We start from the raw sequence: 25,224 nt of genomic DNA, 5'->3' as shown, positions 1-25,224 counted from the left end.
CAATGGACTGAGAGAGACTTTGTACAAATCACAGATGGTCATTTCCTCTCCTCTCTCAGTTCATTATTTCATATTCTGAGGAAGAATCTCTGATCTCACCAAATCTAAACAGGGTGATGATATTGGGAGGAAGTTGTGCCCATTTTGCAGCCACTTGGCAGCAGCTGCCCCTGCCCAGGATCAGCGCACTGAGTCAATACGAGTCAGTGTTTGAATGTGGTGGAGGTGAGGATATAAAGACTGAACGCTGTAAGGAAAAGGCAGAGCGAGAGAGAGAAGCAGCTCCTTTACTCTTCGTAAGCAGCCAGCTGATCAGACAAGACACAGAATGAAATCCTTACTCCTCACCATTGCCGCAGTGCAGATCCTCCAGTGCTCAGGTAGGTACTGGAGAGAGAGAGACAGGCACCTCATAAAGCAACACCTTCTTCCCAGTGAGACTCACTGACTGAGATGTCACCAATGTGTTAGAAAGAATTGACTGGAGAATGCTGGAGTGTTTGGTACAACTTTCCTTTTCTCTCTCTACAGGAATCCCCAGCCCTAAGGCTGCTCTGAGAGTGTCAGTTGGAAAGCTGAATGAAATCACCGCCATCACCAATCTGTGTGGGATAACCCGGAGAAGAGTGAAGGATGTAAGTGTGTCCAGCTCTCAGTGCGTTTCACTGTCTAAAGTCGACAAGAAGATTGCTGCGCATTTTGTTCCTCTCTTCGTTAATTTAATCTCTCTTTATCGCCCCCCCCCCCTCCCCAGTCCCCTTGCTCCAGTTATACATCCCATAGTCTCTCCCCTCTCAGATACGCTGGCCTCTCACTTCCCCAGTCAAACCTTTCAGAATTCCTCACTCACTCTCCCTGCCTTGTTGCAGCCGTGCCAGGCTTGTGCTTCTGTTTTTAACTCTCCCACTTCCCTCCGCGCCTCTCCTGAAATCCTCCAGAGTTCTCATTCAGGCAGCTAACACTGACTAATTGTGAGCAGCAACTCCAGTTGCCTCTTCCCCTCTCTCACCACGAGCAGCTGCCACTGAACCCAACTTCCTGCAACTCTCCTGACATTTCCGACCATGGGATGAGCTTCTGAACAAACAGTGTGAGGCAGTGATTTGATTTGATTTGATTTATTATTGTCACATGTATTAGTATACAGTGAAAAGTATTGTTTCTTGCACGCTATACAGACAAAGTATACCATTCATAGAGAAGGAAAGGAGAGAGTGCAGAATGTAGTGTTACAGTCATAGCTAGGGTGTAGAGAACGATCAACTTAATGCACGGAAAGTCCATTCAAAAGTCTGACAGCAGCAGGGAAGAAGCTGTTCTTGAGTCGGTTGGTACGTGACCTCAAATTTTGTATCTTATTCCCGAAGAAAGAAGGTGGAAGAGAGAATGTCCAGGGTGCGTGGGGTCCTTAATTATTCTGGCTGCTTTGTCGAGGCAGCGGGAAGTGTAGACAGAGTCAATGGATGGGAGGCTGGTTTGCGTGATGGATTGGGCTACATTCATGACCTTTTGCAGTTCCTTGCGGTCTTGGGTAGAGAAGGAGCCAGATTAAGCTGTGATACAACCAGAAAGAATGCTTTCCATGGTGCATCTGTAAAAGTTGGTGAGAGTCGTAGCTAATATGCCAAATTTCCTTAGTCTTCTGAGTAAGTAGAGGCGTTGGTGGGCTTTCTTAAGTATAGTGTCGGCATGGAGGGACCAGGACAGGTTGTTGGTGATCTGGACACCTCAACACTTGAAGCTCTCGACCCTTTCTACTTCGTCCCCATTGATGTAGACAGGGGCATGTTCTCCTTTACGCTTCCAGAAGTTGATGACAATCTCCTTTGTTTTGTTGACATTGAGGGAGAGGTCATGCCCTCTTGACCAAGCTTCTAGCCATTGCGCCAATATCATCTTACACGCTTTGGTGTCAATTTTGGCTTTAGAACAATGCTGTGAAGTTCATCGGGATGTTTTATTACATTAAGGGTTTTATATCAGTTTAAATTGCAGTTATTAAACACAATATTCTATTGCTCTCACGCTGATGGGTGAACCAGTCCAGGGTAGGAACACGAGATACACTCAGACACTAATGACCTGTTTTCCACTCATTAGGTTTATCGCACAGGAAAATTGTCGTACAATGTGGATTTAACATTCTCTGTGAAAGAAACCGTCTGCTCCAAGAATTCCGGACTGGAATTTGATGATCCCAGCTGTCGATTCCGTTCCAAAAAGTCCGCAGTAAGTCCAGAGTTAGATTGTCACATCGATTACCTTGTGCGTATGGAGTTATAGCAGAGAAACTCAGTGCTGAGCTTGTAGTTATCAATAACTTTAATCATTTCCCTTCTGTTTTTACAGAGGAAAGGTTGGTGTAAAAGCCGTGTGGAATATTTTGCTGATGAGGTGCTGGATGTTGATGTGGAGTGCCGAGGTTTGAAGACATTTGACAGCAAAAGTGGATCATTCGAGTCGAGTGAAAACAGCATTGAGGTAATGTCACCATTCTACACATTAGGACAATGGCATTGCGACACTTTGTGTTCGGATTTCTCCAGCTGTCAGACTTTCAAACGCTTCCCTTCGAGAAGCCCTGCTGTCAGGGATGAACTATCTGAGCTGTTCTTGGTGCTTTCACAGGCAGTGAATCAGGACAGAGATTTGATCTCTTCTTCCTGTTACCAAGGAAAATAATTGCTCCTTACTGTCAGGGAGTTCACACAACCGAGTCCATGTCATCACTTTAACACTGTAAGCATCGTTCCCACTCTATCAGGGCTGAACTCTTCACTGTTCCATCAGAAACTGTCCAGATGTTTGATGACATCTTCACCAATCAACATTGAGCCCCAAAATAAAGGCAGACTACTGCGGATACTGGAACCTGAAACCAAAACAGAAAGTGCTGGAAAATCTCAGCAGGTCTGACAGCCTCTGTGGAGAGAGAATAGAGCCAACGTTTCGAGTCTGGATGACCCTTCGAAACATTGGCTCTATTCTCTCTCTAACATTGATCCCCCACTGCAACCTATCAGAAATTTAATGAGTTAATTGCCGGAATTCTACCGGCCCACATGCCACAGGAATGTGAGCGGGCCAGGGGCGGACAGTGGGAAGGTCCGTTAACCTGGGGCGGGATTTTCCAGTCTCGGATCGAGCAAGGCTGTAAAATCTCACCCAACATATCTCATTCTTCATTGAATCTCAGTTCGATCATTGATTTAAGGATGATGCTGAAACTAATGCTTTGTAAAAATCAAATCTCCACCCAGCATAAAAATATTAATCTTTTAATACAGGTGATAAACAAGCGGACCTCACGGCCAGCAGTCTATAAACGTAAGTATAAAACAGGATTTTCACCAGAGATTATTGGCACAAATTTGTTAATATCTGGATTTCTTTTGTTGCAGTGTAATACATAGAAATATAGAAACCTAGAAACCCGACAGTGCAGAAAGAGGCCATTTGGCCCATCGAGTCTGCACCAACCACAATCCCACCCAGGCCCTACCCCCATATCCCTCTAACCTACACATCTCAGGACACTAAGGGGCAATTTTAGCATGGCCAATCAACCTAACCCACACGTCTTTGGACAGTGGGAGGAAACCGGAGCACCCGGAGGAAACCCACGCAGACACGAAGAGAATGTGTAAACTCCACACAGACAGTGACCCAAGCCAGGAATCGAACCCAGGTCCCTGGAGCTGTGAAGCAGCAGTGCTAACCACTGTGCTACCGTGCCACCCTGCGAGAGTAATGAGCTTTTATTTAACTCAGTATCGTTCCAGTGTCGGGGGAGGGGGGGAATACTGAAATATTGTTGAGTCTTTTCCAGCCCCAGTTAAAGTATTCTGGGATGAGCTTCAGTCGAGGTGATTATATTTTCCGGTGAAGGTTCCTCACTGTCGAGCAATGTGAAGGCATCAGAGTCAACATTCTGAATATTTACCAGATAATAATTCCTGTGTTCCAGGAGAACACAACAGGGACACACTGATTAATAATCTCAGTCTCTGTTAGTTTATCCATCGAGCCACAACCCCACTGTCCCAGAGCTGGAATGATTATAGCTGTGGTGGGGAACAGGAGATGTTTGCTGAGGGATTCTCCATCACTCACTCACTCCATCCCAACTCGGGAATTGAAGGGGTTAACATTTTGAAAATCGAATTTCACTGGAATCTGTTATTTACGGATGAATCTAAAAGTTTATAAAAATTCAGAATGTCTCACTAACCCCCAATTCGAACCGGATAAATGTGAATATTTTTATCCAGGTGTCAAACAAATCAAAAGACTGGTCACAGCGAGGGATTTCAAACGTAAGTAGAAACGGGGATTTGTGTGGGAGAATTGTCTCTGGATCAGCAATAATAAAACATTGAGTTCAGATTGAAGTCAGCCCATCTGAAAATGACCATTCTGCTGATTGTGTTGATTGCAGGAACACAGTGATGATTCAAGAGTCCCACACTGACCCTGAATGAAACGTCTGAAAGAGCCAGCTTGGTGTCAACACAAGACCTCATTCCCATTGAAGAAGATGTTCTCAATTGTCCTTTACTCCTTCATGTATAAGGGCAGCAGGGCAGGGAGGGTGGGGTGGGGGGGGCAGCGGTGGGGTGGGGGGGCGGGGTGGGGGGCCTGGGGTTCCTGACTGTACATTTCACTGTAACTGGGAGATTCTATTGTTTGTAAATGTTCTGTCCTTTGGTGTGTGTTGTTGTTGTATTCTGTGGATCATAATAAAAGTGTGAAGAGAATATTTCCTGATGTTCCTCCAGATGTTGCTGTTGCTTTCACTGATTGGTTGGGAGCTCAGAACGCTGGGAGCAGCCTATCACACACTGGGACCACTTTCCCCAGTCTCCGGGGAGCTGCTCAGGGATTGGGGCTTCACGGTTTTTAGCCAAGTGTCGGGAGGGGGATAATTAGCAACTGATGGAAACAGTTTATTTTATTAATGTGGAGTGGCCAATTCCGGGGCTCTGTGACAATCTGTGGGAATCGCAGCGGGAATCAGGGCGGGCGGGACAGGAAAACTCGGAGTCAGGCCCACAGTTGGAATTCCAAAACGCAGTCTTCCCCACAGCCTCTTCATGGGGGGTCATGGCAGGGTCATGGCAGGTTCATGGTGGGATCATGGCAGGGTCATGGCAGGGTCATGGTGGGGTCATGGCAGATTCATGGCGAGGTCATGGCAGGTTCATGGTGGGGTCATGTGGGGTCATGGCAGATTCATGGCAGGGTCATGGCGGGGTCATGGTGGGGTCATTCCTCTTTCCCCAGGGGTGTCCGAGTTTCTTTTAAATACAGCGCTTGGACATGACAGTGGGGCAGCCGACCTCCTGTCTGACCCGCCCCGAGATTCAACAAGAACCTCACGGCTGCATAATTAATGAGCTGAATATCTCTCCATTTGGCACATTTAGCCGCTACGCTCTGAGACGGGAATCCCTCTGACATCCCGTCCCCGACACGGAACTTAGTCTGGGACAGCAAGATTCCGCCCTCTGAGTGAATTCCTGCAGCTTGTGTGAGAGTGAAGTGTGAATGTTGTTGAACCGTGCGATTTGGGAATATTGGTCTTCAGAGTGGGTTTAGCTTTAACAAAGTCCAGTTCATTCGGGACCCGGTCCCCAGTTAAAGTCATTGTTAAATCTCTTAATGCCGAGGTGTCTCCTCCAGAACGACTCTGCAGCCGGGGCTCAAGGAACACAGATCTATCTTTGTTCGGCCTACTCGCTCCACACTCCAAACGTTGACTCTCCACTCAGGGCGGTTCCTAACCAGCTCACCCCCACACCAGGTCACATGACCTGTTCCCTTAAAGGGACCACGCCTCAACATACACAACAGTTATCATTTGACATTTTCAACAACAAACTAATTCTGTCATAGCTGGCCTCAGAATATAAAACAATTTCTGTCTTCAAGGGCCAGAATTTACAGCCCCGCTCTCCCAAAACTGTAAAATCCCGCCTGAGGTCAACGGACCTTTCCATTGTCCGCCTTTCGCCCACTCCGATTCCCGTGGCGGGCGGGGTGGGAAAATTCCACCCAGCTCTCCATCGCCACCAATCCTCAGCTGCTTCCTGTTTCAATCCTGACCGAATCCACCCACATTCCTCTTCCCAACAGCAGCAGCTTCCCGATTGGTGGATGAGATCTCACCGAATATCCACTTTGCATCTTCCGGAATCCACATTCTCTCGCGAAAGGGATCGAGGGATATGGCGGGGGAAGGGGGGGAATCAGGATATTGAATTCGATGATCAGCCATGATCAGAATGAATGGCAGAGCAGGTTCGAAGGGCCGAATGGTCTCCTCCTGCTTCTAGTTTGGATGTTTCTATATTACTGCCTCACATGGCTAACAGGACACTGGCTGTCCGGGATGTGTAAGTACCTGCTACTACAGAGTGATATCCACCAGGAACCTGACCTGTCAGCAAAAGAGGAGAATCAGTTGATTCTGTGCAGTGACTGCCAGTTTGTCTCCTCCCTGCTCTGAGAGATCTGTCTGATTTCTTTCATGATGTGGAGATGCTGGCGTTGGACTGGGGTAAACACAGTAAGAAGTCTCACAACACCAGGTTAAAGTCCAACAGGTTTATTTGGTAGCACAAGCCACTCGCTTTTGGAGCCACTACCACTACCAGCCACTACCTTTCGATACACATCTCTTTAACCTGTGCTTAACCCTCTCTCCACTCACATTGTCTGTACCTTTAAGACTTGATTACCTGTAAAGACTCGCACTCCAACCACTATTTTGTAAATTGAGTTTGTGTCTTTATATGCCCTGTTTGTGAACAGAACTCCCACTCACCTGACGAAGGGGCAGCGCTCCGAAAGCTTGTGGCTTGTGCTACCAAATAAACCCGTTGGACTTTAACCTGGTGTTGTGAGACTTGTTACTGATTTCTTTCACCCAGAGTGTGAGAGACACTTGGATCTATCGGTGTGAAACTCCCATTGACTTCTGTCCAAATCAACCCCGATTATCAGAGGTAGAAAATGGTGGAGGAATGTCTTCCGAGAGCAGGGAACGCTGACAGCTCCTGAGAGGCACTTTGCTGAAAAGCTCTGGAGCCGGGAGGCTGTCGTTCTGAAGGCCGATTGGGATGGACTTGCTCCTGTGTCGTTCTTTGTGTCTGTGGACTGCAGCTTGTGTGGGTGTCGAAGTGTGAACTGTGAACTCGATACAGCAGCGAGAGAGAAGAGTCACAGTGCAGACACTATCCTCCCGGTTCATTATCATCAGTGAAGTTGGGGAAGGGTCACTCCTTGTGTGATTGATGCAGAGAAGCAGAAAGTGTGAGGAAAGATATCTGTAAAAAGACTCCATGTTTCTCTATTCTCGACTGTTCCTGAATCTGTTCACATTGAGAATAAACCTGTCCTGTTATTCTGAGTAAATCAGACTCGGGGCGGGTCAGACAGGAGGGTGGCTGCCCCATTCTCATTTCCGGGCACCATATTGAAAAGGTACCCGGACACCCCCTCCCTCAGCACCCCCGCCCACGCCACCCCCCGCCCACGCCACCCCCCTCCCCCACCACCCCCCTCCCCCACCACCCCCGCCCACGCCACCTCCCTCCCCCACCACCCCCCTACCCCCCCGCCCACGCCACCCCCGCCCACGCCACCCCCCGCCCACGCCACCCCCGCCCACGCCACCCCCCGCCCACGCCACCCCCCGCCCACGCCACCCCCGCCCATGCCACCCCCCGCCCACGCCACCCCCCGCCCACGCCACCCCCCGCCCACGCCACCCCCGCCCACGCCACCCCCTGCTCACGCCACCCCCCTCCCCCACCACCCCCGCCCACGCCACCCCCCGCCCACCATCACAGAGCGAGCTGGCTGGATCCTAAAGGACATCGCTGCGAGACTGGGATTGCAGCAGGAGGTGAGGGAACCAACAAGAGGGAAAAACATACTTGACCTCATCCTCACCAACCTGTCTGCCGCAGATACATCCGTCCATGACAGTATCAATAAGCGTGACCACCGCACAGTCCTTGTGGAGACGAAGCCCTGCCTTCACATTGAGAATAACCTCCATCGTGTTGTGTGGCTCTATCACCGTGCTAAATGGGACAGACTTCGAACCGATCCAGCAACTCAAGACTGGGCATCCAGGAGGCGCTGTGGGCCATCAACAGCAGCGGAATTGTACTCCAGCACAATCTGTAACCTCATGGCCCGGCATATCCCCCACTCAACCATTACCATCCAGCCAGGGGATCAACCCTGGTTCAATGGAGAGTGCAGGAGGGAATGCCAGGAGCAGCACCAGGCAGACCTAATATTGCAGTGTCGCCCTGGTGAAGCTACAACACAGGACTACCTGTGTGGAAACAGCATGAGCAGCAAGTACTAGACTGGGATAAGTGACCCCATAACCAATGGATTAGATCCAAGCTCTGCAGTCCTGCGATATCCAGTTGAGAATGGTGGTGGACAATGAAACAACTCACTGGAGGAGGAGGCTCCACAAATATCCCCATCCTCCATGATGGAGGAGCCCAGCTCATCAGTGTGAAAGATGAGGCTGAAACATTCTGTGGTGATTGTCCCTTTAATGACAACACAGCAGAGTAAGGGTCACCTGACCTGGGTGACCAATCGGGACAGAGTGTGGAATCACAGCATGGTAAGAGAGGCTCCGAGACGGAGAAACATTTTGGGAGCGAGCGACAGCCCCGAGGCTGCTGTACAATTCTTATTCAGAAATACCGGGAGCGATTCCCCCATCGAGCCCCGCAGCTTTCCTGGCGGGTCGGGATGGGAAAATCGCGGCCTTTTTCCAGGATTTGCGCATTCGCCGGGAACACATGCACATCTCCCAGAGCCGGAGAACAGTCGGAGACCAGACCCCGCTGGAAACCGGCAGGAAGACAGGTCAGTGATTTCAATCCTTTTTTAATGTATTTTAAATATATTTTCAATATCATTATCGGGAACTTTCGGGTCCTGATTGAATCTCCCACCCTGCCAGGAATACTTCATTCAGGGTTCAGACAAGCTCCCCACATTCGCGGAACGAGCGGGAGACCCTGCCGGAATGAAGTGGGGGGGCAATCGGGGGGCGGGGGTGCCACCTGGGCATGGTCATGCTGGCAGTGCCAGCCTGTGCCCCCTGCACTGCCCAAGGGGTAAAGTGCCCATGCTCAGGGGGCACCATAGCACTGCCCATCAGGCATCGGGCAGGGCCAAGGGGGTGGGGCCTATTGTGGGAGGGGCCTAGGGGCAATTGGTGGGGGTGGGGGGTCCTGCTGCCACTCTGCATGGGGATCGGTCTGGGATGGAGGGAGGGCAGCGATTGGGCCGGGCTGGAGGGGGGGGGTGGGATGGTCTGCCGGGGGGTGGGTGCCTGCCTCGTGAGGGGAGTCAGACTCCGGAGGGGCAGCACTGCGGGGGTCCCGGGCTGGCCAGCGATCGAGGAGACTGGGAGATCGGGGCCACTGCGCATGCGCAGAGTTCCAGAAGTGTCAAACTGCGGCGTGAATAGATCCCGCCCCCCTGGGATTTTAATGAGATTCACGACTGGGACCTCTGCAGTGCACAGAGAGCGGAGATTCAGGTGAGAAGCTGAACTGAGAAAACAGTCGGGATCCAGAACAGTTTTCCCATCAATTCAGCGCTTTTGGGAGAATCGCCCCCACCTTTCATGTTCACTAATGTAGTTTGTGAAAGTACATCTTTACACATTCGCAACAATCTTCAGCCACAAGTGCCGAGTGGATGATTCATCTCAGCCTCCTCCAGAGGTCCCCAGCATCTCAGATGCCAGTCTCCAGCCAATTCGATTCACTCCACGTGATATCAAGCAACGGTTGGAGGTGCTGGATACTGCAACGGCAAAGGGCCCTGATAACATTCCGGCAATAGTACTGAAGACTTCTGCTCCAGAACTTGCTGACAAGTGGTCTGTAACATTTGTGCCACACAAGTGCCAGGCAGTGACCATCCCCAACAAGAGACAATCTAACCATTGCCCCTTGACATCCAATAGAATCCCCCACTATCGACATCCTGGGGGTTACCATTGACCAGACACTGAACTAGACCAGCCATGTAAATACTGTGGCTACAAGAGCAGGTCAGAGGCTGGGAATCCTGAGGAGAGTAACTCACCTCCTGAATCACCAAAGCCTGTCCACCATCTACAAGGCACAAGTCAGGAGTGTGATGGAATACTCCCCACTTGCCTGGATGGGTGCGGCTCCAATAACACTCAAGAAGCTTGATACCATCCAGGACAAAGCAGCCTCGCTTGATTGGCACCACATCTACAAACACCCACTCCCACATGAACAGTGGCAGCCGTGTGTGCCACCTGCAAGATACACTGCAGGAACTCACCAAGGCTCCTCAGGCAGCACCTTCCAAACCCACTACCACTACTATCTAGGACAGAGCAGCAGACACATGGGAACACCCCCACCGCCTGCAAATTCCCCTCCAAGTCACTCACCATCCTGACTCCGGAATATATCAGCTGTTCCTTCACTGTCACTGGGTCAAAATCCAGGACACCCTCCCTAACAGCACTGTGGATGTACCGACACCTCAACAACTGCAGCAGATTAAGGAAGCAGCTCATTCCACTCTTTCAAGGTCAATTAGGGATGGGCTACAAATGCCGGCCCAGCCAGCGATGTCCACATCCTGTAAATGAATCAAAAGGAAATCTAATGGACCCTCTGGGAAATGTCTCCTTCAGTTCCAGAACATTCTCCAGCCCTCAGGATATCAAACTGAGTGATTGTTGACACAGACACCTCTCTGTCGCGGCGGCAAAAGCTTCCCGAACTCTCTGTTATTCTCATTGTAAGCCTCAATATAGATACAGGAAAGAGAAATGCAAATCGTATTTCTGCATCCAAAACTCATCCTCCTGTAGCTCCTTCTCCAATAATTAAATTCATTTACAATCAGCAGTGATGGTTTACGCTGGAACGCGGCCATTAACTCCCACTGACAGCAGAATCTTAGCCAATATCAATATTCGTCACCGAGGGTTTGGTTGTTGACAAGAAATCTCGTGAATGGTCCCACAAACTCGTGGGTTTCTTTGGCGTCAGGCTCTGAGTCCCGGGGGGAGGTGGGGAGGCGGGCGGGGGGGGGGTGCGGGGGGGGGGTGGGGGAGGGGTGCGGTTTCAGAGTTTGCCCACTCCACCTCAGTGACCATTTGATGCTCTCCATCTCAGTGCTGACCGGAACAACAAAGTTCACTGTCCTTGGAAAACGATTCATTCTTGTTGTTCAGAGACACTTGGATGTACAAGGAACGTAGCAAGTTAGCATGCAGGTGCAGCTAGGAAGGTAGGTTACATGTTCACCTCTATCGCAAGTTGTCGTGGGGGTTTCTTTTTCGAAAAGGTGGCCAATGTCTCAAAGCTTAGACTCTATTTAAAAACTCGCAAAAGGCAAAATCTCTCTTCAAACGATGTAGCAAAATATATTTTAAACACAAAAATCATACAAGACAAACAAGACATTAATGTACAGCCTTTCGGAGGTCTCCAGAGGGTCAGATCGCTCAGGTACAGAACTGTGAAACCTCTCCAAAGATCTGAGGCACTCAGCCCAAATACAGAACAATTATACCTTTCGTTATCTAAGATACACCTCCTCATTAACTCAGAATCAATTTCATTTAGTGTTAACATGTCAGTCCAGTTTTTGACAAAGTATCTCAGTTAATTGCAATATGCCACTCGATATTTCATTTGTCCATTTAATTCCACACATCTTCCCATTTTGGCTAAACCCACCTCCTGGTTGCTAAGTAACTATGGACGCTTTCCATACCTGAACCTTTCTGACAGGCACATCGCCGAGACAGGGAGATACGTGTCTTTCTGGGCCCCAGAAAGACATTTTCTTCCGCCTGGACAATGCATGCCCCGATAATGTTCCAACATTTATCCCCAGACATGAAACTGCTCATGTTTACTTTTGCTGACGATTGAATTCCCAGTTCTGAAGCTCTGACCTGACCAGTCCACTTTGCAGCATCTGTTCTTTCTGACTGAGATCAACAATACATTTTAGAGATGAAAATACATTCAATACTTTGATATATATACTTTAAAATCAGATTCATTTGTTTCATACTCTTATTGCATTCACATATGAGCAAACTGTCAACATTAATTTGTAACAAAGAATCATTTCACCCCTTCCAGTTACCCTGTCACTGAAAAGACCACATCTGTCCGTGAATCTAACTGGCTGATTTAAAATTCCCTTCCACACAAGTGTATTGGGGCGCAGGAATCAGGAAGCCTTGTTACAGTTGTGCAGGGTTTTGATAAGACCACATGTGGAGTAGTGTGCACAGTTTTGGTCTCCACATTTGAGGAAGAGGACACAGTCTCAGGATACAGGGCTGGTCATTTAGGACTGAGGTGAGGAGAAATCTCTCCACTCAGAGGGTGGTGAATCCTTGGAATTCCCGACCCCAGAGGATTGTGGGTGCTCCATCGTTCAATATATTTAGGGCTGGGACAGACAGATTTTTGGTCTCTGAGGAGTGGGCGGGAAAGTGGATTTGAAACCAAAGATCAGCCATGATAGTATTGAATGGGCCGAGTGGTCTACTCCTGCTACCATCTAAAACAAAGAACAACGGAAATTACAGCACAGGAACAGGCCCTTCAGCCCTCCAAGCCTGCACTGACCACGGTGCCCGACTGAACTAAAACCCTCTACCTTCCGGGGACCATATCCCTCTATTCCCATCCTATTCATGTATTTGTCAAGATGTCCCTAAAAACTCACGATTGTATCTGCTTCCACAAACTCCCCCGGCGACGGTTTCCAATATCCACCTCCCTCTGTGTAAAAAACGTGCCTTGTACATCTCCTTTAAACTTTGCCCCTCGCACTTGTTTTGTGTTCGGATGAGTTCTGTCCAATTAGGGGTTAAATTAAATTAGCAACAGGAAATGGGGAGCTGCAAATTCCTCCAAAAATACTGCGATATTCAGATCTTTCAAGTTTGGTGCAAGTTCTGAAATTAATCATCATTTACGCTCACGGGGTATTCATTAAATTATTGACCAAATATAATGAACATTTCTGTGCAGATGTTGACACCTGTTTCCCTGTGGGATTTTTATCATTTCCTTCAAATAATGTTGATCATCTCCCAACACTCCTCCATTTCTCACCCTCCCCCCTCCCACACAAACCCTGAGGCCTACACGCAGCCCGGGAGGCAGGAAGCCTGACCACAGCTTTCTGCACCACTGTCAATAATCCCCCGTCCAAAGCAAACCCCTGCGTGCTGCTCCTACGCCTGTGGAGCTGAATGGCCTCTGTTGTCAGGGATACATTGCAGAGGAAAGCTGGTTAACTCCAGTGATTCCATCGTTCCCTCACTGACACAGCTCACAGCTGCAGATGCTGCACTCACCTGAACTTGTCGAGTGATGGAGCTTTCATCAGGCGCTCAGTGTGTGAACTAACGTTGCACAAAGTGAGGATCAACTCACCCTCACTCTGGACACTGGAGTCAACTGGCCACGGTCCTTGGATTGGAGCCTCTGGCCTTTAGCAGTGAGATTGAGAATGGAGGTGGATGGTTATCTGGGGTTTAGTGAAGATAAACAAGAATAAAATTTCTCTCTCAGTGAAGGCCACACCCCATGAATAAATGTAAAAATACCCACACCAGTGCCTGATTTGGTGAGAGGTGATTGTAAACTGTAGATAGATAAGATAACTCAAGATAGATAAGTCGCCGGGTCCGGATGGGATGTACCCCAGGTTACTGTGGGAGACGAGGGAAGAGATTGCAGAGCCTCTGGCGATGATCTTTGCGTCGTCGATGGAGACGGGAGGGGTGCCGGAGGATTGGAGGATTGCGGATGTGGTTCCTATTTTCAAGAAGGGGAATAGGGATAGCCCAGGAAATTATCGACCGGTGAGTCTAACCTCAGTGGTTGGTAAGCTGATGGAGAAGATCCTGAGGGACAAGATTTATGAGCATTTAGAGAGGTTTGGTATGCTCAAGAATACTCAGCATGGCTTTGTCAAAGGCAGATCGAGCCTGGTGGAGTTCTTCGAAAATGTGACTAAACACATTGACGAAGGGAAAGCGGTAGATGTGGTTTATGTGGATTTTAGCAAGGCGTTCGATAAGGTCCCCCATGCAAGGCTTCTCGAAAAAGTGAGAGGGCATGGGATCCAAGGGGTTGCTGCCCTGTGGATCCAGAACTGGCTTGCCCAAAGGAGGCAGAGAGTGGGTATAGATGGGTCTTTTTCTAATTGGAGGTCGGTCACCAGTGGTGTGCCCCAGGGATCTGTTCTGGGACCCTTGCTGTTTGCCATTTTAATAAATGACCTGGATGAGGAAGTGGAGGGATGGGTTGGTAAGTTTTCCGATGACACGAAGGTTGGTGGGGTTGTGGATAGTCTGGAGGGATGTCAGAAGTTACAGAGGGACAGAGATAGGATGCAAGACTGGGCAGAGAAGTGGCAGATGGACTTCAACCCAGATAAATGCGTCGTGGTCCATTTTGGCAGGTCGAATGGGATGAAGGAGTACAATATAAAGGGAAAGACTCTTAGTACGGTAGAGGATCAGAAGGACCTTGGGGTCCGGATCCATAGGACTCTAAAATCGGCCCCGCAGGTGGAGGAGGTGGTTAAGAAGGTGTATGGTGTGCTGGCCTTTATCAATCGAGGGATTGAGTTTAGGTGTCCAGGGATAATGATGCAGCTATATAAGACCCTCGTCAGACCCCACTTGGAGTACTGTGCTCAGTTCTGGTCGCCTCATTACAGGAAGGATCTGGAAAAAATTGAAAGAGTGCAGAGGAGATTTACAAGGATGTTGCCTGGATTGAGTGGCATGCCTTATGAGGATAGGCTGAGGGAGCTCGGTCTTTTCTCCTTGGAGAGACGTAGGATGAGAGGAGACCTAATAGAGGGATATAAGATGTTGAGAGGCATAGATCGGGTGGACTCTCAGAGGCTTTTTCCCAGGGTGGAAATGGCTGCTACGAGAGGACACAGGTTTAAGGTGCTGGAGGGTAGGTACAGGGGAAATGTTCGGGGGAAGTTTTTCACTCAGAGGGTGGTGGGCGAGTGGAATCGGCTGCCGTCAGTGGTGGTGGAGGCAAACTCAGTTGGGTCTTTTAAGAGACTCCTGGATGAGTACATGGGACTTAATAGGATGGAGGGTTACAGGTAGGCCTAAATGGTAGGGATATGTTCGGCACAACTTGTGGGGCCGAAGGGCCTGTTTTGTGCTGTAGTTTTCTTTGTTTCTATGTTTCTATGTAACAGAGAGTGAGTATATGTTAGGGATTTACAGTGTGGTGTGAGCCCCTCACCACGTGAAGGTTTATTTTCTGAGGTAAGTTTGCTCTGAATTCTTTTGAAACTCTCAGCTGCACCGTGCCAAGTGAGAAACCAGCAAACTGTGTTGGTGTTTTCCTGTACGTGACTGGGAACTGGGAACCGTGTCCCACAGACCACAGAGGGGCAGATAGAGAGACTCCGTGGATCAGATATCGGACAGAGTTTTGGCCGTGTAAACACACAGCTCCCAGAATACCAGAGAAAACTGACGCCCACACAATGACCAACACAAGCAGAAATACCCAACTGTATGCGATCTTCACTACGTGTCTGTAAGACAGCTTCCATTTACCAAATACTGTCATTGCAACACCCGATTTAACACATTTAAAATAAATAAGTTACAATTCATGATAAATACTCATAACTGGAAATTCTTGTTTGTTCTTTGTGTTGTGTGATTTGGGGCAGGCGATGGCCCAGTGGTATTATCGCTAGATTATTAATCCAGAAACTCAGCTAATGTTCTGGGGACCCGGGTTCAAATCCCGCTACGGCAGATGGTGGAATTTGAATTCAATAAAAAATATCTGGAATTAAGAATCTACTGATGACTGGGGAACCATTGTCGATTGTCAGAAAAACCCATCTGGTTCATTAATGTCCTTTAGGGAAGGAAATCTTCCGTCCTTACCTGGTCTGGCCTACATGTGACTCCAGAGCCACAGCAATGTGGTTGACTCTCAACTGGCCTCCAAGGATAACTAAATGCTGGCCAGCAATTATTGCCCATCCCTAGTTACCCTTGGAGCCCATCCTCAGAGCTCATTTATTTTATTCATTCCTGGGGCATTATTTCCACTGCTGCAAAGTTGCCACAAAGTGAAGTAATAAAAATAAACATGTCTTCAGCTTCTCAACACGAAAACATCTCCAAGACGAAATGAATCGTTTTCCAAGGACAGTGAACCTTGTTGTTCCGGTCAGCACTGAGATGGGGAGCATCAAATGGTCACTGAGGTGGAGTGGGCAAACTCTGAAACCGCACCCCCCCCCCCCCCCCCCCACCCCCCGCCTCCCCCTCCCCGGGACTCAGAGCCTGACGCGAAAAAAACCCACGGGTTTGTGGGTCCATTCATGAGATTTAGTGTCAACAACCGAACCCTCGGTGACGAATATTGACATTGGCTAAGATTCTGCTGTCAGTGGGAGCTAATGGCCGCGTTCCAGAGGAAACCATCACTGCTGATTGTAAATGAATTTAATTATTGGAGAAGGAGCTACAGGCAGAGCAGAGGGTGAGAGTTTTGGGAATTTTAATATTCAATAAATTCAATAAAAAATATCTGGAATTAAGAATCTACTGATGACTGTGAAACTATTGTCGATTGTCAGAAAAACCCATCTGGTTCATTAATGTCCTTTAGAGAAGGAAATCTGCCGTCCTTACCTGGTCTGGCCTACATGTGACTCCAGAGCCACAGCAATGTGGTTGACTCTCAACTGCCCCCTGAAATGGCCGAGTGAGACACTCAGTTCAAGGGCAACTAGGGATGGGCAATAAATGATGGCCCGGCCAGCGACACCCAAGTCCCAGAAATGAATAAATTAAACTACCCAAGTTGGGGTTACTAAATGGTACTCATGTAGAACTCAGCTTGTACAAGGCAATGGATAGGACACAGTAATCTGGGGATGTTGGAACCATGAAGAGTGCAATGGATGGAGTGATGAGAATGCCGTAAGGATCAGAAATCACAATGAGGAGAAACCGGGACCCTTTAAGGGCATAAGCTGTAAGATATAGGAGCAGATTTAGGCCACTCGGCCCATCGAGTCTGCTCCACCATTCTATCATTGCTGATAAATTTCTCAACCCCATACTCCCGCCTTTTCCCCATAACCTTTGACCCCCTTACCAATCAAGAACCTATCTCTCTCTGTCTTAAATACACTCAATGACCCGGCCTCCTCTGTGGCAATGAATTCCACAGATTCACCACCCTCTGGCTGAAGAAATTCCTCCTCATCTCGGTTCTAAAGGGTTGTCCCTTTACTCTGAGGCTGTGCCCTCGGATCCGAGTCTCTCCCACTAATGGAAACATCTTTCCCAGGTCTACTCTATCCAGGCCTCTCAGAATCCTGTAAGTTTCAATGAGATCCTCCCTCATCCTTCTAACCTCCATCGAGTACCGACCCCGAGTCCTCAGACGCTCCTCATACGTCAGGCTTCTCATTCCCGGGAGTTACACTGGAGCGAAAAACATTATTCAACAGGAATTTTTCAAGATTATGAAGAGTTCCGATAGGGTGAATAAAGAGACAATTTCCTCTCAGTGGAGAGTCAAGGGGGTATAAAACTGTCACTGAGAGAATGAGATGAAAGATGAGGAGATGGTTATTTATGTAGAGTTAACGAAATTCACCCTGCTTTACCACATGACATGGATAAGCCACTGAGAATAGCACATTTAGAGGGAAAAAGTATTAAAACTATATTCTTTCTGCAGGATACAGAGATCTGGAGAGACAGAAATGTACTGGGTTTAGCTTTGTTCCAGCACAGGCATGATGGGCGCAACGGCCTCGTATGGTGCTGCAGGAGGACTCTGCATTTTTCTTTCTTGTTACAATGGGCTGGAGTGAACATGGGGGGTTGGCTCCGTGCACCCCAGCGTAAATATTTGGGGCAAACCCCCCTCCCCTGGCCTGGCTCGCCTCGTGTTCATTTCACAGCTGATGGGAGCACATTGGTCCGGGCCGGGCTGGATGGTGGACTTGGGAAGGGAAAGTGTTTGGGGGAGGGGAGATTTCAGTTGGCACAAGGGACCCGCAAGTCAGGCATGCCCCTCCACTGGCAACCTGGTGAGTCCGGCCTGATGTGGAGATGCCGGCGAACCAAATAAACCTGTTGTTGTGAGACTTCTTCGAGTCCTTCCTGGCCAGGCTGCAGATTGGACAAGGTCTCCCTTGCTGCTTGTTAAATCAGAATGGAGTGGGAAGGGGCCTCCAGTGAGGGTTAATCACCCACTTCAAGGCCTCAATTGCTCCACAGCTGGACAGACCTCTCTTACGATCCATAAATTCATGCCAGGGGTGGGCATTCCACCAATGGCACGGCATTCCATTCCATCGCTGTACCCACTGGATCCTGCCGCCGCCAGCCCACCCTTGTTTAATCAGAGCACAGACATGAATCCAGTGAAAACTGGAACTTTCCCCCAGGTCACTCACAGCCAAATCCCAGAAATTATTTTCCAATTGCCGGAAACTCCAGGGCAATCCAGGAAGGTCGGCAGCCGACTGCAATGTGATAATTCACCAAGGGATATTCACACAGTGCGTTCAGCTCAGAGAAATTCCCAAGGTGCAGCATCCTGACATTATCAAAGCAAATCAGATCCTAACGTGAGGTCAGATGGACAAAAGCTCGACCACAGAGATTGCTTTGAAGGGGAATCGTAAAAGAGAGAGAGATTTCTAGCGGGAGTTTCAGAGCCTCGGGCTCAGGTATCTGAGGGCCCAGTCACTGAGGTGGGTGATTAGAACCAGGGATGTCCAAGAGGGCAGAGTTAGCGTTGGATCAAGATCCCGGAGTGTTGTGGAACTGCAGGAAGAGGATGAAACCCGGGGAGGAATCTGAAACAAGGGAAAGGGTTTGAAATTTGAGGCATTTCCGAATGGAAGTGATGTCGGTCAGAGAGCACCAGCGGGGAGCGGAATCGGTGTGAGTTAGGACACGGGCAGCAGGATTCCGCCTGAGGTCAGGTTTATGGATCGAGGGCAGAATGTGGGAGAACAGCCAGGAGCGAGTTGGAATAGTCGATTCTCGGCTGAATAGCGGCAGGAATGAGAGTTTGTGATGAGCCCAGGCAGGGGTGAATTCGGGAAACGTTAGGCAGATGGGAAAAGGCGGTTTTAGTGATGGAGCAGAGATGTGGTCGGAACGTCACCTCAGTGCGTTACACCAGGCGACTGAGAGAGACTTTGTACAAACCACAGATGGTCATTTCCTCTCCTCTCTCAGTTCATTATTTCATATTCTGAGGAAGAATCTCTGATCTCACCAAATCTAAACAGGGTGATGATATTGGGAGGAAGTTGTGCCCATTTTGCAACCACTTGGCAGCAGCTGCCCCTGTCCAGGATCAGCGCACTGAGTCAATATGAGTCAGTGTTTGAATGTGGTGGAGGTGAGGATATAAAGACTGAACGCTGTAAGGAAAAGGCAGAGCGAGAGAGAGAAGCAGCTCCTTTACTCTTCGTAAGCAGCCAGCTGATCAGACAAGACACAGAATGAAATCCTTACTCCTCACCATTGCCGCAGTGCAGATCCTCCAGTGCTCAGGTAGGTACTGGAGAGAGAGAGAGAGACACCTCATAAAGCAACACCTTCTTCCCAGTGAGACTCACTGACTGAGATGTCACCAATGTGTTAGAAAGAATTGACTGGAGAATGCTGGAGTGTTTGGTACAACTTTCCTTTTCTCTCTCTACAGGAATCCCCAGCCCTAAGGATGCTCTGAGAGTGTCAGTTGGAAAGCTGAATGAAATCACCGCCATCACCAATCTGTGTGGGATAACCCGGAGAAGAGTGAAGGATGTAAGTGTGTCCAGCTCTCAGTGCGTTTCACTGTCTAAAGTCGACAAGAATATTGCAGAGTGCAGTTAGACACTGATTATTAAACAGGACCAGAATATTCTATTGCTCTCACACTGATGGGTGAACCAGCCCAGGGTAGGAACACGAGATACACTCAGACACTAATGACCTGTGTTCCTCTCATTAGATTAATCGCACAGGAAAATTGTCGTACAACGTGGATTTAACATTCTCTGTGAAAGAAACCGTCTGCTCCAAGAATTCCGGACTGGAATTTGATGATCCCAGCTGTCACTTCCGTCCCAAAAAGACCGCAGTAAGTCCAAGTTTATAAAATCATGAGGGGGATGGACAAGGTGAATATCCAAGCTCTTTTCCCCAGGGTCGGGGGAATCCAAAACTGGAGGGCAAAGGTTTAAGGTGAGAGGGGAAAGATTTAAGAGGGACCTGAGGGGTAACTTTTTCACACAGAGGGGGTGCGTGTGTGGAATGAGCTGTCAGAGGAGGTGGTAGAGGCGGGTACAATTACAACAGTTAAAAGACATTTGGACAGGTACATGGAAAGGGAAAAGTTTAGAGCGATATGGCTCAAACACAGACAAATGGGACTAGTTCAGTTTGGGAAACCTGGTCAGCATGGAGGGTTGGGCCGAAGGGCCTGTTTCCGTGCTGTATTTCTCATTGGCTCGATGACTGTAGTTAGATTGTCACATTGAAACACTCGTGTGTACGGAGTTATATCAGAGAAATTCCCTGTGTGAATGCTGCCGTTATAAATGGCTCAGAGTATAAGTGATGTGGAGATGCCGGTGTTGGACTGGGGTGAACACAGTAAGAAGTCTCACAACACCAGGTGAATGTCCAACAGGTTTATTTGGCAGCAAATGCCACACAAGCTTTCAGAACAGGCTGTCCCTTCGTCAGGTGGAGTGGAGAAATGCTTGTTTGTCACTCCACCTGACGAAGGGACAGCCTGTTCCGAAAGCTAGTGGCATTTGCTGCCAAATAAACCTGTTGGACTTTAACCTGGTGTTGTTAAACTTCTTTCAGAGTATAAGGGCAGGTGTGTCTTAACACAATCACACTGAGCATTATTCAGGCCACACCTGTCGGACTGTGTGTGGGATTGGCCACATCATTAAGGAAGGACATTCTGCCCTGGTCGCTGTGTGATGAGGGATCTGATGTGAGGGAATTGTCCTGTGAGGAGAGATTGAGGAACTGCAGCCTGTGTTTGCTGGAGCCTCGAAGAATGAGAGGAGATCCATTAGAAATATATCAAATTATTGAAGGCTTTGAGAAGGCGACACTATTACGTCTGGCTGGAGAATCTAGAACACAAGGCCACAGTCTCAGGATAAGGGACCTTCTCTTGTGAAGCGTTGAAGAGAAACTTCTTCACTCAAAGAGTCGTGAATGTTTGGAATTCTTTCCCTCAGAGAGCAGTGGATGATTAATCATTGAGTATCTCCAAGACGCAGATAGATTTTTGGACACTAAGAGAGTTTTGGGATATGGGATGGGGTGAGAAGGTGAGTTGAGGTTGAAGATCACTCCTGATTGGACTGAATGGTGGAGCAGGAATGAGCGAATGAGTGACCCATGCAGGATCCTGTTTCGCATCTTCCTCTGGAATCATTCAATAATGTAACAGAATTGTGCTTTATTTTCACAGGAAAAAGGTTGGTGTAAAAGCCGTGTGAAATATTTTGATGATGAGGTGCAGGATGTTGATGTGGAGTGCCGAGGTTTGGAGACAGTCGACAGCCACAGTGATTCATTCGAGTCGAGTGAAGACACCGTTGAGGTAATGTCACCGTTCTACACATCAGGACAATGGCATTTCCAACATTGCGATTATTGAGAAGATTTCTCATTGGGCCACTGTGCTAAATATTGAATTATTAATATTTTAATACAGGTTGAAACCAAATCAAAGGAGACATCGATCGAGGAATCTCCCAATGTGAGTATAAATTGGGAAATCTGTCCGAGTATTTTCCTGTTGATCAGAATTGTTAACAGACACATTATCAACAAAAACCATTCTGACCATTGAAATGTGAATATTTTATTCCAGGTAAGAAGCCAATCAGCAGAATCGTCGCTGGAGGACTCTCCCAGTGTGAGTATAATCTGGCATTTTGTATCCGAGTATTTTCCTGTGAATCAGAATTATCAACAGAAGCATTTGAAATCTGGGATGTAACGGTGTGGGAATGGAGTGTGAGATAATCATTTATTTTAATCTGAGATCCTGGGGGAGGGGAGTCTGAGACTCGGACACAAATCCAGAGAATGAAGCTGTCCTTCCTGACTATAAAGGCAGCTGATTATTCTGAGGAATGGACAGGTACAAACAGTAGCATTGAGAGAGCAATGTCTCTGACACTCTCACCAATTAGAGACAGTAATGCCTGCTCCCTCCTGGAGGGGAACTGCAGATTCAGCTCAATAAATCCCAATCGAGGGAGAATCTCAGTCTCTGTTAGTTTATCCATCGAGCCACAGCCCCCACTGTCCCAGAGCTGGAATGATTATAGCTGTGGTGGGGAACAGGAGGTGTTTGCTGAGGGATTCTCCACTCCATCACTCACTCACTCCATCCCAACTCCACAACTGAAAGTGTTCCCACTTCCTCATTTAAAATGTTTGTCTGGAAATGATTCCAAAAAATCAAAATTATTTACAAAATGCGAAACATTGAAATGTGAATATTTTATTACAGGTAAGAAGCCAATCAGCAGAACGGTCGCTGGAGGACTCTCCCAGTGTGAGTATAATGGAGAAAATCTATCAGAATAATTTTCTGTTTATCAGAATTGTTAACAAATATATTATCAACAAAAACCGTTTTGCCCATAACTGATTTGATTTATTATTGTCACTTGTATCAGTATACAGTGAAAAGTATTGTTTCTTGCGCGCTATACAGACAAAGCATACCATTCATAGAGAAAGAAAGGAGAGAGTGCAGAATGTAGTGTTACAGTCATAGCTCGGGTGTAGAGAAAGATCAACTTAATGCAAGGCAGGTCCATGGTGGGGAACAGGAGGTGTTTGCTGAGGGATTCTCCACTCCAACACTCACTCACTCCATCCCAACTCCAAAATCTCACAAGTTAATAATTCCTTGCTTAACGTTTAAATCTTTGATTTGGAAGTAGTTTTTTCCATATTATTTACAAGATGCCTCATTAATTCCCATTTCTGCCCCTATAAATGTGTATATTTTATTACAGGTAAGAAGCCAATCAGCAGAATCGTCGCTGGAGGACTCTCCCAGTGTGAGTATAATCTGGGATTTTGTATCCGAGTATATTCCTGTGAATCAGAATTATCAACAGAAGCATTTGAAATCTGGGATGTAACGGTGTGGGAATGGAGTGTGAGATAATCATTTATTTTAACCTGAGATCCTGGGGGAGGGGAGTCTGAGACTCGGACACAAATCCAGAGAATGAAGCTGTCCTTCCTGACTATAAAGGCAGCTGATTATTCCGAGGAATGGACAAGTACAAACAGTAGCATTGAGAGAGCAATGTCTCTGACACTCTCACCAATTAGAGACAGTAATGCCTGCTCCCTCCTGGAGAGGAACTGCAGATTCAGCTCAATAAATCCCAATCGAGGGAGAATCTCGGTCTCTGTTAGTTTATCCATCGAGCCACAGCCCCAACTGTCCCAGAGCTGGAATGATTATAGCTGTGGTGGGGAACAGGAGGTGTTTGCTGAGGGATTCTCCACTCCATCACTCACTCACTCCATCCCAACTCCAAAATGTCCCAAGTTAATAATTCCTTATTTAACATTTAAATCTTTGATTTAAGCATGATATCAAGCATGATAACAGGGGAGATATAACTGTGGACATCCTGAGGCAGCATCTTTCACATTCCCCTCAGTGAATGGATAATAATTTGGTTAGGTTGACTGGCCATGCCATATTGCCCCTTAGTGTCACTGGATCAATAGGTTATATACGTGGGGTTATGGGGATAGGGCCTGGGTGGGATTGTTGTCAGTGCAGACTCGATGGGCAGAATGGCCTCCTTCTGCACTGTAGGGATTCTATGATTCTATGATTCTTATTGCTGGTTTCTGTCACAAAGTTAACTCAATAAATCCCAATCGAGGGAGAATCTCGGTCTCTGTTAGTTTATCCATCGAGCCACAGCCCCCACTGTCCCAGAGCTGGATTGATTATAGCTGCGGTGGGGAACAGGAGGTGTTTGCTGAGGGATTCTCCACTCCATCACTCACTCACTCCATCCCAACTCCAAAATCTCACAAGTTAATAATTCCTTATTTAACGTTTAAATCTTTGATTTGGAAGTAGTTTTTTCCATATTATTTACAAGATGTCTCATTAATTCCCATTTCTGTCCCTATAAATGTGAATATTTTATTACAGGTAAGAAGCCAATCAGCAGAATCGTCGCTGGAGGACTCTCCCAGTGTGAGTATAATCTGGGATTTTGTGTCAGATGATTATCAAACGACAAGAATCTGTTGAAATTTCTCTCCAGCTTCATTGAGTCGGATTGAGTTTTGATTCAATTCGATGGAAGTCTGGAGATTAGAAATGAAAATAGTTCAAATTCCCTCATTGATGGTGTTTAATAAGCGGTGAAATCTTTGAGTTAAAGATCATTCTAATGCTCAATATTGGTTCTAAACAAATCAATGTGAATCTTTTCACACAGGTGCAAAGCAAGTCAGCAGAAGGATGGCTCGATGTGTCTGTAAAGGTGAGTAGAAACGGGGATTTGTGTGGGAGAATTGTCTCTGGATCAGCAATAATAAAACATTGAGTTCAGATTGAAGTCAGCCCATCTGAAAATGACCATTCTGCTGATTGTGTTGATTGCAGGAACACAGTGATGATTCAAGAGTCCCACACTGACCCTGAATGAAACGTCTGAAAGAGCCAGCTTGGTGTCAACACAAGACCTCATTCCCATTGAAGAAGATGTTCTCAACTGTCCTTTACTCCTTCATGTATAAGGGCGGTGGGGGGTGGGGCGGGGCAGAGGGGCAGGGGTGGGGTTGGTTTGGGGGGTGGGGCGGGGGGAGCCTGGGGTTCCTGACTGTACATTTCACTGTAACTGGGAGATTCTATTGTTTGTAAATGTTCTGTCCTTTGGTGTGTGTTGTTGTTGTATTCTGTGGATCATAATAAAAGTGTGAAGAGAATATTTCCTGATGTTCCTCCAGATGTTGCTGCTGCTTTCACTGATTGGTTGGGAGTTCAGACGAACTCCAGCCTGTAAATAATACAGAACATCGTTTCAAATGGA

The 25,224-nt window shown here is 47.7% G+C and overlaps 2 protein-coding genes across 2 annotated transcripts; both read left to right on the top strand.

Moving 5' to 3' along the window:
* The first annotated feature begins 260 nt into the window (after positions 1–260).
* On the top strand, positions 261–4,547 carry LOC144504099 (secreted phosphoprotein 24-like). Its single transcript, XM_078229273.1, has 7 exons — positions 261–380; positions 532–635; positions 2,101–2,229; positions 2,350–2,481; positions 3,288–3,327; positions 4,272–4,316; positions 4,439–4,547. Exons 1-7 carry the CDS (start codon positions 329–331, stop codon positions 4,447–4,449), a joined length of 513 nt encoding a protein of 170 aa, XP_078085399.1. The 5' UTR covers positions 261–328; the 3' UTR covers positions 4,450–4,547.
* A 14,982-nt stretch (positions 4,548–19,529) lies between these two features.
* On the top strand, positions 19,530–24,440 carry LOC144503434 (secreted phosphoprotein 24-like). The gene is made up of 9 exons (XM_078227742.1): positions 19,530–19,669; positions 19,821–19,924; positions 20,112–20,240; positions 21,600–21,731; positions 21,846–21,890; positions 22,005–22,049; positions 22,653–22,697; positions 23,167–23,211; positions 24,339–24,440. Exons 1-9 carry the CDS (start codon positions 19,618–19,620, stop codon positions 24,438–24,440), a joined length of 699 nt encoding a protein of 232 aa, XP_078083868.1. The 5' UTR covers positions 19,530–19,617.
* The last annotated feature ends 784 nt before the right edge of the window (positions 24,441–25,224 follow it).

The sequence above is a fragment of the Mustelus asterias genome, chromosome 14 (genome assembly GCF_964213995.1).
Source record: "Mustelus asterias chromosome 14, sMusAst1.hap1.1, whole genome shotgun sequence".
Taxonomy (NCBI): Eukaryota; Metazoa; Chordata; class Chondrichthyes; order Carcharhiniformes; family Triakidae; genus Mustelus; species Mustelus asterias.
This window is presented reverse-complemented; position numbering and strand designations above follow the sequence as displayed.